The sequence below is a fragment of the Vidua chalybeata genome, chromosome 8, assembly GCF_026979565.1.
Source record: "Vidua chalybeata isolate OUT-0048 chromosome 8, bVidCha1 merged haplotype, whole genome shotgun sequence".
Classification (NCBI taxonomy): Eukaryota; Metazoa; Chordata; class Aves; order Passeriformes; family Viduidae; genus Vidua; species Vidua chalybeata.
Window position 1 is genome coordinate 14,341,109 of NC_071537.1, and position 12,021 is coordinate 14,353,129.

Here is a 12,021-nt window from a genome sequence, read left to right on the forward strand (position 1 = left end):
CTCTCCTGTGAAAGTAAGATGCCTGCCTGCCTTTCACAGGAAAGGGACCTGTCAAGAGGAGAAGGGGGTCTCGTTTGATTTATTAGTCTCCTCCTCCTTCCCATCGTCTGTGGCTCATCCATCTGTAGTGATAACGAGAAGAGATATGAGAGGACCCTCTTGGCTGCTGGGATACCATCCTTCTGCCCACTCACTGCCTGAAGACATCAGTCCTTTACAAGCACCATTAAATGCGTATCCAAAATGTGGCAGTCTCCTCCATCGAGATTCTATTCCCAGGATAATACAAACAGTTGCCAGAAAAAGAGTATCCTCTCATCTCTGTCTAGGCCATTATCCCTTTATATTTGCTCTTTAATATTTACTGGGTTCACACAAAGTGCATGCTCTGGAAAGAAAAAAAATCAGCTGCAGCTTAAAGGACTCCAAATTTAGTAATTGCTGCAGCCCCATCGACGTGAACAGTTAGCAGGGAGATTTCTCCAGCACTTCACATGCCGTGGTATTCTGCTTAGGTCAGACTGTAGAAAATGTTCTGTTCAGGGGCACCAAATCTGGAGTGTTTGCATAGGTGCCAGCTGCAGAGGCCTTATGAGTCCACACCTCCAGTTCCTGCCGGTCCTTTCCCTCCCAATACCCAGTAACCTTGGTAGGAAACAGAGGCAGCCAGAGAGATGATGATTCATACAGAGGCGAGGAACCCGAGGGTTTTAACACACCTGTGAGTTAGCAAGAACTAGACCCAGCTCCTGGCTCCAGAGCTGGTCTTGCAGCCTTACCTGTTAGTGTGAGGTTGCTGTATGTGTTTGAAAACTGCTCCTTTAACAAAACCAAGTGCATCTGAGCTGCCTTTTCCCTCTGTAGCTCCAACATTATGTCAGGATGCTGGGCGATCTTACAGCCTTTCTGCTTATCCAGGGCAATGTCGCTGCGAACAATGTCTACAGCAAAAGGGAAAGAAAAGAGGGAGATGGCCAAACCTCAGCTTTCGTTTTCGCCAGAAAACGCTTGGATCAGCTCCAGCCCGTATGACAGTCACACAATCATCACTCGGCAAGAGCAACCCAACAAAAGGATCCAAACCCCTTGGATCCACCTAGCAAATGACCCTCCCCAGCCCAGGTCTCTTTTTCTCCCACACAAAGCTCAAGTTGTATGCTCACAGAACCTACATCCTTTCACAGAACCTACCACAGACCCTTCCATCCTCTACCTGCCTAGCTGTTGCTCTCTTACAATGCTGACCCCTCCCTTGCAGGAGAGTGCAAAAGTCTCCCAACATTTATATGACAACCCCATTACATGTGTATTTGACACTAAATAATGAGAAAAGACAAAATCCCATTCCAGTAACCCCTGGCTTCCACTTAACCTTGCCTGTTAAAGAGGTGATGAAGAAGGCTTGTTCTCACCTTGTTTATCCTCACTGCAGCTATCACAGGTCAGCATGGCCTGCGAACAAGTGGCCTGTGACTCTTTGAACAAATGTCTGTATCCTTCTAATGCCTGACATTCAGGAGGCAGAAGGATTATTTAACAATTGTTTTCTCTTCATAAGAGCATTTTCTAAGCCATATTATGGAACAAGAATATTATATTCCCTACCCTAGAACTACTCACCTGCTGGGGAAAGGGAATGACAGAGTAGCAAGGCAGAACAAAAATCAAGTAAGATCTGTCAGTCTAACCAGAAGGTGAGTGCTGCAAAGTAGTCCTTGCTAGGTCCCTTATGAGTTTAATAAACTCTGCAACATGTTCAGATCCACAGGCACCAGATGCTGTGTCTATTTCTCACAAAACCTCAGGCGGCCAGCTCTGATAAGCAAGGATTGAAGTTGGAATTCTTCCACCACATTGCATAAGGACACTTTGCCTCACAAGGCTGATCTTTGCTTGGTTCAATTCTCATCTAGCTAGAAGCTGCTGAAGAAGCTTGTTGTCAGAAGAGAGTCACACCTTGCTCCATACACACTCTCCAGCTCCTTTATTGTTATGCACATTGAGAAACACCAAAGTTGCTTCCAAAAGTCATGCTCCTGTTTCTCAGGTTCAGCAAACTTAGGTTCAAAGCTCTGCTATATCTTGGGCTGGCAGGGAACTGCCTCCAAACATGTGGTGGAGGACTGGAAGCCACATTATCTTCCTGTCTCTGAGCCTCATCCTAGAGTCACAACACTTTCTTGCCCAGGCTGTGTTCTACCTCTTTTCTGTGCAGTTTGGGATGAGTAGAGCTTCTCTAAAGGCTGTCTAAACAGACTGCTCAGAACAGCAGTGTCATTGAAGTACCCATGGTCTGTAGTTAGCCATGTGAGTTCCCTCCTCCACCCACAGCTAGCATACTCAGGAGTGGATACTGGGCAGCAACCAGATACCATGAAAATATGGTCCAATATTTCTACATCCAGCACAAGGGCATCAGTGAGATGGAGCAAGAGGAAGGACTAATGTTCCTCTGCAGCTAATGAGCATGGACCCCCCAGCTGTGTTCTTTAGTGCACATTCTCTTGGATGGGCACTAAGTAAGACTAGGGCCCACCCAACCTTTGCCCAGCTAATGAATGATAAAATCCTGAACCTCTGTTGTGTGAAATATTTGGGAAGTAAAGATTAAGAAACACAACCCTACATCTGTCCCACATGAGAAAGGGCTGCTGGAGTCACCTAGAGCCCATGACCTTCCTGGGTGATGGATTTCCCTTCCTACAGAACAGAAGGCAAGAGTTGTACACCCCCCACCCCCAAGGAAAAATGAAGTCAAACACATCAACGAGGCCCTGAAGGAGGAGAATACTGAGAGGCAGACAGGTTTGAAACTAGATGGTCAATATGCTGTCTGCAATTCTCTTTAAACTGCTCTAAGGGTGTCCAGGCTGGGTCAAAACAAGTTTGTTTCCTAAAAGGAATGGATGACTTCTAAAACCTAAACCAGGGCAAATGTAGGACCCATGCGGAGGAAACACGGGCCCAGGACCAGGGTCAGGGGCCAGCACCTTGGAGGGTGCGGGGGACCATGGCAGTGACATCCGTCTTTGGGGACCACAGGGATGGCTCTGCATGCACTGACAGCAGGGCCTGGGGACAGAGGGCAGGCCCAGGAATGAAGAGCAGGAGGGGTGTTTTGATAAAGCTGCTGTGACAGGGATTACCACCAGGATGTCAAGTCACATGCAGACAAATCTCTGGAAGAGTGTGGGGAAGGCAGTCAAGGCACAGAAGTCAGAGCACTCTCTGACAGTTATCTTCATGGGGTTCTCTGAGAGCTGCCCCTGCAAACACTCAGGAAGCAGAGACAAGACCTGCAAGGTCCTGACTTCTCAGATTGGTGAGGGACCCAAGAAACTTGTCCAAGACCTAAAGATGGAGGTGGACCCCACAGTCATTATAACTCCAGCTTAAACTGTGGGCAGATGTCTGGGACATGGAGCTCACCAAGGAACTCAGTGCCTGGTCCTTCCTACTCCACCGGGCTGTGCTCAGTGCAGGGAAGGAGGCAAAGGCACCTCTGCACCACTCTGCTGAACCAGCAGCACTGAGGGAAGAGGGGTGGCAGACCACAGCTTCTGAAGGCCATGGGGAATTCTCAGCAAGAGCAACCCGAGGGACACAGACAGCAAGGAGTTCACAGCTTTCAAATCTTAAAAGGAAGAGACAGAAAAAAGACCGATGCATGGAAGCCAAGAAGAAGGACGGTACCCAGGAGGCTCCGGGCAGGGCAGCTCCAAGTGGGCAGGAGAAGGGGAAGAAGGGCACTCACGGCCTTCCTGAGCCTCGAGTAAGAAAAAAAAAAAAAAAAAAGGCGATAAACTGCTCAGCAGAGCACGGGACCGAGCAGCTCCTGCCAGGAGTGCGAAAGAAGAACTCCAGATGTGAGTGAGAGCCCCAGAGGATGCCAAATGTTTTCGAAAGACGGCCGGCCGGGAGCCGTGCCCCCGGCGGGCCGGGTCAGTACCCTGGCCAGCTCAGGCTGCCCCGCGGCCGCACGGCCGGACCCCGGCGGGCGCGGCGCTCCGGGGCGGCGGGCGCGGGTCCCGCGGCGGCGGCGGCGGCAGCAGCGCGGTGCCGGGCCCGGCAGCGCCGAGCGGAATGGCGGGAGCACACCCGTGTGGCGGCCAGGTGAGCTGCGGCTGCCGCAGGCACCGCCGCACCGACCGGCAATCCCGGCCCCGGGAGCGCCCGCCTCGGGACGGCCTCGGGCCCCGCGCCCGTCACACCCCGCCGGGAGCGGCGGAGGAGCCGCGATCCCGCAGGAGCTCTCCCTCCCCTCGCCAGGCTGCGGGGCCGGGGCGGAGGACGCTGTTTTGCGGAGGCCGGTGTGTCTCCGAGCGCCCGCACACATCCCTGGCCCTCCTCGGGATATCTCCTGCGACTTCGCGCACGCCGCCCATGGAGGTCACCGAGACTACCAAGGAAACGCTGAAGAACAAGTTAGAAAATCCCCTTCAGGAGAGGCACGATCGCAGCATTCCCGGGCATCCCAGGACTAGCTGAGCCCTACCAGTCCCTTCCTGTGAGTCACCTGCACCAAGGGGTTTCAGTGACCATTTCCCACAGGGCAGAGAAGTTCCAAGCTGTGAGACCTCGAGGATGGCGCACAGCAGGCAGAGACAGCTCCCAGCCAGAGCCGGGTTTCCCTTGCACAGAGTGAGCATCTCTAGCCGAGAATTTACACATTGTCAGTGTGGTCTATGTGCAGGTGACATTCCTATGGCTCATGCCACCATCTGCCCATAGGCAATTCCATTCCAGGAGCTGCCGGAGTCATGGAGCAGACATAGACTACTGCAGCTGAGCACCTGGAAGATGGGAGGAGGAAGGACAGGGCAGAGGGATGTGGTTATTGCCAGAGGAAGGTGTGACAGAAGGGTAAAGAGGAGAAGTAACTCATCTTTCTGTGTCTGTGTGTGTGAAAGCCAGCACTGCCCACAGCGATCACCGCTCCAGCAAAAGCAAGAGTGACACTGCCATGGCACCAGAACAAGCTGAGTTTAGCCATCCTCCTCAGGGGACTGTTTGCTTCAGATTTCCAGTCTTGAAAAGTGAATTCAAAAGGGAAAAAAACCCTCACTTTCATTCTAACAAAACCTGAACTAAAAACTGGAATATTAAAAAATTATGTTAATACCAAAATTAAATAGATATTTAATGAGTGACTAGGCAAAAGTCTTACAATTTTCACATTGCCAAACTTGTAAAATACCTAGTTTTTAAATCAACAGATTTAAAATGCTTTTAAAAACAGATTTGTATTCCAGAATTGTTATAAAATGCCCAGTGATTGTGAAATTGGGAACACAACTTTTATTTAGAAAGACAGAAGATTTCTCAAGCCACAAACTGCATCCTCATCATGTTTGTCTTTAATGGGCAAATTTTTGACACATTAGTATCATTCCTTTATTTTAGCTGGGAAAAATTCTCTGACAATGAGTTCCAGAAGTTATTTCCCACCATATTAAAAAAAAAGTCATATTTGTTCATTTTATATGTAATAATTCCACTGGATGCTCCCTATTTCTTTTGTCATGAAAACAAGGAAATAATCATTCCCAAATTGTCTTCTCTGTGTGACACCGAGCTCATAGCATTTGTCATAATCTCTGTCATTTTTTTCCAAGATGAAAAATCTCTAAGACTGAAAGATATTACTTTGATCACTTCCACCATCCTGCTCCTTACATATATATTCTTTACACTGATTAGTGTGTCAGCACCTAGTCTACTTATAGCATAAGATTGCTCTCAGTGATTGTTTCCAATTATTTTCTAATATCCCTATCATTAGATCCATTTTTTACTTACCTAAATGTATTCAGAGACCAAATCATAATAAATTCAGAACATTTTCCCTGAATGCCAGCTGCTAATTTAGAATGGATAGTTGTGTACAAAAAGTCACGTCTTACCCTGTGCATGTAGTTTTGCATTAATCACTTTTAATTCATACAAAGTAGATGTAGCATGGAAAGAAATGTGAAACTAACAAAAATATGCAATTTTAAAACAGAATTGAGGATGCTTATTATAAACAATTAAATACATAACCACTACACAAGCAAATAGCTAACAAATCAGAAGTTAATTGCTTGATTGCACCTTTTCCTGAAGTTATTAAAGCACTTTTCATGCATGATTATAGCAGAACAGTTTTTATTTTCAAAAGAAAAGTTGAGATAAACAGGCAATCTTTGGAAGTATCTCCTGCTCAGGCTGTATCTCCCTTACCTTGTGTAACGTGATTTCTACAACCTGGTTTTTTTTTAATTTTTAATTTCTAAGAAAACAACTAAGCCCTGGGACTCTTTATAGAGGCAGAGCAGGTTGTAGCTCCTTCCCTGCAGTTGTGGTGCCTGGGAACTTGGGGGCAGGAGGCTGCCTCAGAGCTCTGCTGAGGCACAGAGCAGCCCCAGGTCTGGCAAATCCCAGAAGTCCAAAGGACATCAGAGGATCTTCCCATGTTGGGGACTGAGTTCTTGCTATGCCTGAAATGCTACAGCCCTCTCTAAGGGGCTGTGTTTGAAACACTTGGAGGGTGAAAAAAACAACTATTTCCTCTTCAAGCTCTGAAAGGACAGATGTCTAAACTGTCAAGAGACACAAAGCATACAGAAAAGGGGCCCTGGGTGACTAGAAACAGAAGATGATTCCTTGAATAAAGGAAAATTCGTTTGTTTGTTTTTACCAGGACAACAGGATGGTTCTCCATTCAGAAACATCTACTGCAGTTTTATGAGCTGGCAGAGCCAAAGGGACACTCCCAGACACATGGCAACAACGTTCCCTTTCTCTGGCCCAGGTAGCCTCATACCCCATGAGCATCCTCATAATCCTGCTCACTAAATTCACAGTAAAGCTGTTGCTTTTTTTTTTTTTTTTTTTTTTTTTTTTTTTAACTTGAGATAATTTTCTGCTGCTCAGCAGAGGATCAGAAATATGCCAGAGCCAGCACAAGGGAAGCAGCAGAAGAACAGTGCACAGATCATAAGGAAAGCAAGGGGACCAACCCTTCTGATGGCAAAGAAACACGAAGTGAAATTTCCTGCCTTCAGGACACAGATTTGAAGGATTTAATCTGACCAAGACTGAGACTGCTGCACTCTCATCTGCCTTCAATGCAGGCTTTCCTCTGCCAGCACTGTCCTCTACACCTCTGCCTGGTCACACAGCATTGGTCAATTTGGCAGCTGAGCAGGCTGAAGTGCAATCACATCTCCACCATCAAGTTTTGGTCAGCTGAGATCCCTGACTCACCACGGAAACTCAGGCTCCAGGCATGGAGGAGGGCAGGAATATGCCAGAAGGGGCTGAAGAGTGGGAACAGCAGCCCTAGCTGGGGTCAGCTCCAGCCCCTGTGTAACCACATAAACGAATCCTCAGGTCATTTAACATATCCTCGGGTCATTATTATCTTCCTTTCCACTCAGGGATGTTCTAACAGCATGGCATCCTAGAAGACACTTGTGCAGTATGGATTGAGCAAAAGTGAAAATATGTTCCCACTGCCAGACAAATTTTGAGGCTTACATGCAGTGTTGGGTACCTGAGGATGCCTGAAGGATGCCTGAAAGAATACACAGAATGCCAGCATTACACAGCATGATGTGAAATTTCCCACACTATACTGCAAAATCCCCTGACTAGTATGGAAGGCTTAACAAGCATGTCTTTGTCATTTTTTTTTGTTGTAATTGGACATTTTTCCAGATACCTGGTATCCCATTAAAAAAAAAAAAAAAAAAAAAAAAAAAAAAAAAAAAAAAAAAAAAAAGTGATAAAATAGAAGATAGAAGGAAGCAAGTTACCAGCAATTAAAAGAGTATTTTTGAAATGTGTTGTCCGTACACACTTCAGCTGAGAAACTTCTTTGATGCACTACCTATAGCATGCAAATGTAGTCCCCTTCCCCTCTCCCTGCCATGGCCCACACAGGGACACACAAAGTGTCCTTTGGTCTCTTCTCAGCCATGAAAAGGCTACAAAACTCTACAAAAGGCTGGGATACAGGAGTGAGAAGCTGCACACTTGGGCCAACACATCTCTAAGGACTCCAGCTTGAGTAACTCCTCTTTCTCCACTGCACTCTTCCTTGGCTGCACAGGGGAAGCTGTAGCAATGTCTGTGCCACCCAGGTTGTCCAAAGCTGGCTCTGTGGCTTTAGGGTGAGAGGCAGTTGAGGATCACCCTGCAGATGAGGAGGCTCCACATTAGCTCACTAAACTCACACTGGAGCACCAGCAAGGAGCTTCCAAAATGGGCTCCAGGTTCAGGCACTGAGATTGCACCTGCAGCATCCCTTGCTGAAACAAGACCAGGACTCCACACATATGTAACACTCCAACACCAGGCTCTAGGACAGCAGACAAGTCAGGTTTTAACAAACTCAGCTTCAGAAAAGGTTTTGTACCAACAACAACCCAAGACTTTGCTCCAAAGAGGAGCTGCTCAAGCCTGTTTTCCTGGAGACCAGTGTTTCTTGTTGTCCCATTCCTCAGACCCAACTGGTCCCTGGCTCATGTGAGGCAGTTGAAAGGACAGGCTGAACAGATTGCTTGTTAGGAAAAACCCAACAGCAAAAGGAGAAGCAGACCTACTACATAGACTGAGCATGAAACTTTACATCTTGGTACCTGCCCTGGAATCAGACATGTGCAGAGAAACACATCTCCAGATAACAAAACACAACACTGAGCATAGCTGGGGAAGAAAAACTAACTCAGCAGGGCACATACAGAGAAACACCATTTAAGGGAGGGAAAAGTCTCTCAGGCTAAAAATGTTACACCTCTTGATCATAAAATGTCAAAAAGTCTCTGGCACAGCCCCACCTCCTGGTACCACAGAGTCTGACATACATCAAACTGGGTTTCTGTTTCTAACACACCTCAGGCTGGCCAATGCCTTATCCAAATAGGGTGGACTCCAGGACTGACCATCCAAAGTCGGGGCTGCATGGGATGGAAGCCACCTGGCATGCAACATAGGTGGGGTGTTAATATAACACACTGGATGACCTAATATTTAACAAAGTCCAGGAGGTACCTAGAGCCATGCTACCATAACAGAGACTGCACACCCTGTGGCTGACTGAGAGCATCTACCATAGGCATCCACTTTCAGGAGTTGCCATGTCAGGTACTGACAAATCTGCCAGCAAATGATGAAATTGCTGTGCCAGTTTTATACGCTGTGCTAAAGCAAATTGCCACATGCACCCTCTTCATGGGCATCCCAGGCAGTAACCTGGGAGCATGCACTTTATTACCTTTGCTGCCCAAACATGACCGGTTTACACTGGGGTGAGGCTGTTCACACATACAAAGGAAAAATACCATACACCCCTGGTAACACACAATACTTCCAGGTCTGTGTTTCCAGGAATAATCTGAACAAGAAATTAGTTACTCTGAAACCTAAAGAGACACCTTATTTCAGCAAAACTAAGTACATTTTAGATACAAGTGGAAAACAACTACTACTACCCTAAGAGAGTACTCACACTCTCTGTGAAAGAAAGAAGTGGGAAAAAACGGGTTGGTGAGCCCAAAGGCAGGCCTAGGTAAAAGCAATTTCTAGAAGGTGGAGGTGTACATAGTTGGGACCATTTGAAAGGGAATAAAATATAATTTTAAGTGCAGAGGAAGAGTAAGGCTAATCTCTGAGGACATCTGATAGTCAGGAAGGAAGAGCACCACAGAGACAGAAAAAACCATCCAAGGGAACAGTGAGGAATACTTGGTCTGAAAAGCACCAGGGTGGCAGAGGGGGATTTACAGGATGAAGATCCCTGTACAGAGATACAGAGATACATTCCAACTCTAGCAAGCGTGGTCACAGGGCCCATGAAGGATGATACAAAGCTGTCCTGTTGCCCTTGCTGCCTCCCATCTGAATGCCTGAGAGGGCCACACCAGGAGGCCTGTGAGCACACAGTGGGGTGCAGCTGCCTGTGATGTGAACACCACTCACAGTCACTCACTTGTAACTGCAGTTCTCTGAGCAATCTTGCACACGAGCCCTTCACCTCTCAGTCCTGCACTCTGTGAGCTGCTGCAGCTTAGAGGAACATAAGAAGTGCCCTTCCCTCCCCCTCTGTGCACAGGCCACAGGAGAACACAAGGCAGGGGAGCACCTGTGGGGACTGCAAAGAGAGCCCAGGCTCTTTGGGCACAGGCCTGGAGTCTGTGTGCACACACAGGCAGAAATGCAAGAAAGAAAAACACTCAAAGCAGAAAACAACCAGTCACTTGTCACGTCACTAAAAAATCACTAGGGTGCTGCATAGGACTTTAAAATTCACTGATTTCTCTGTTAAATGCTTTCTGACTATTTTAACTAATCAAGCCCCCCAACATCTTCCCCACTCCCATGCCATTATAAGAAATTTCAGAAAATAGGTGATCCCATTAAAACATATAAAAGCCCATGGACATGGAAAAATATTTCAACCAGCCCAGACAGCTTGGGGAGAAGGAAGGGTACCTAGCAGGATGCTTGTTGGCTTCCCCCATGCTCAGGTGCTGATTGCCATCAGTTTTTGTGCTGTCTGTTGAAGCTGTAAGTCCTCAGCAGCAAGAGCAAACTGCATGTCCTGATTCCAAGCAGGTCCTGGGTGAGCCACAGATGAGGGAACAAAAATGGAACCAGGGCTCCAAATGGAGAAGGTGGCTGCTCATACCCAGGACAGCAGGGCAAAAAGCTGTGGTGGCATCGGGATTTCATTTTGGAGAACTGGATCCCTCTAGTGAAGTACTTAGTGCAGCCTCAGCACAAAAGGATGTGAGCTACTAGCAACTCTAGCTCTTATCCAAATAGGGTGAAACTCCCTGACCCTGGAGTTTGCACACAGATCTTAAGAACAAATACGAGAGCTTTGCTTCCAGGCAGGAAATCCCTTTTACCACACCTTTCTGATTTACACCAATGCTTGATACACACCACATGTGTCTTCCCCTTCCTTCACCCACATTCACAATGGTCCTGTTCCATATTTAAGTGATGAAAAGTTAAGACCTGTGGTTACAACTTCTATGAAAAGCTTCATTTTGAAGGCTGCTACATTTCAATTTTATTGCCATGAGGAAAACTGAAAAAAAAAAAAAAAAAAGCCAAAATATTTCAGTCCTTCCTTAACATGAAAGCTGTTGTGAAGACATTTAATAAGTAACTGTAAGTTCTCTCCTGCAAGTTGTTGAAATGTGGAAGGTGGGAAAATTTATTCTTACAAATGTTTTGTATGAGTCCCATCCACAACTTTATGCACGACACTTAATTTCCACTGTACAAGGTGTCTGTGGCAAGTTTGGTCAGCATTTTTTCCTGAAGTGCATCTCAGCAGGCAAAGCTTACAACAAACCCTTTGACTGAGATTTGTTACAAGAAGGAAAACAAGGAATAATATTGGGATTGCCCCAGCTAGGAGAGCAAGTGAAAGATGGAGCACAAAAACTTACCCACCTGCCTGCGTGTGGGAATAGGAGGACATTCATCTCAGAGATGTTACGTAGGGAAACAGCAGGAGTGAGAGCCATCAGAAAACTGGCAAATGCATCTGCTTTTTCCATTCAGGACTGCTGCTGACTAGATCTCTGTAAAATTTCCTCTGTTCCACAGACCTGCCCAGTGGGATCTGTCTGGCATTAATTGGCCTTCAAAATTACTTATGGAAAAAATCTTAAGCTAATTTTCGTAAGTCGTTGAGTAAGGGAAAAAAAAAAAAAAAAAAAAAAAAAAAAAAAAGCTTGTTTCTTTAAAAAAGAAACAAACTAAGCAAGAGAGAAAAATCAATAAATTCTTGTATGTGGACATCGTATTCTGCTGCTTAATAGAATTGCCTTAGGACGGAGATACGGCTCTAAATTTTCTACTCAGTTTCTTTGTGTGAATTATGGGCCGCGAAAAGTGAAAGCCTTTTGTGTACTGAGGTCCGATGGGGAGAAGGGCAGACGGCGAAGAGGGGAACAGCGGAGAGGCGGAGGCCAGGCAGTGGCTGGAAAGAGCTCAGATGGCCGAGCGGTTCGCAGGGGG

At 46.7% G+C, this 12,021-nt stretch overlaps 1 protein-coding gene across 2 annotated transcripts in view; it reads right to left on the reverse strand.

Moving 5' to 3' along the window:
• HPSE2 (heparanase 2 (inactive)) overlaps positions 1–12,021 on the reverse strand; it is a 107,173-nt gene that overhangs the window by 93,175 nt on the left and 1,977 nt on the right. Inside the window, exon 3 of one of the 2 annotated variants that reach the window (XM_053948965.1) lies at positions 780–941. The exons of the other annotated variant lie outside the window; for it this stretch is intronic. Within the exon in view, the coding sequence (XP_053804940.1) occupies positions 780–941 (162 nt within the window). The remainder of the gene's footprint in view (positions 1–779; positions 942–12,021) is intronic. 2 annotated transcript variants of the gene reach the window in all.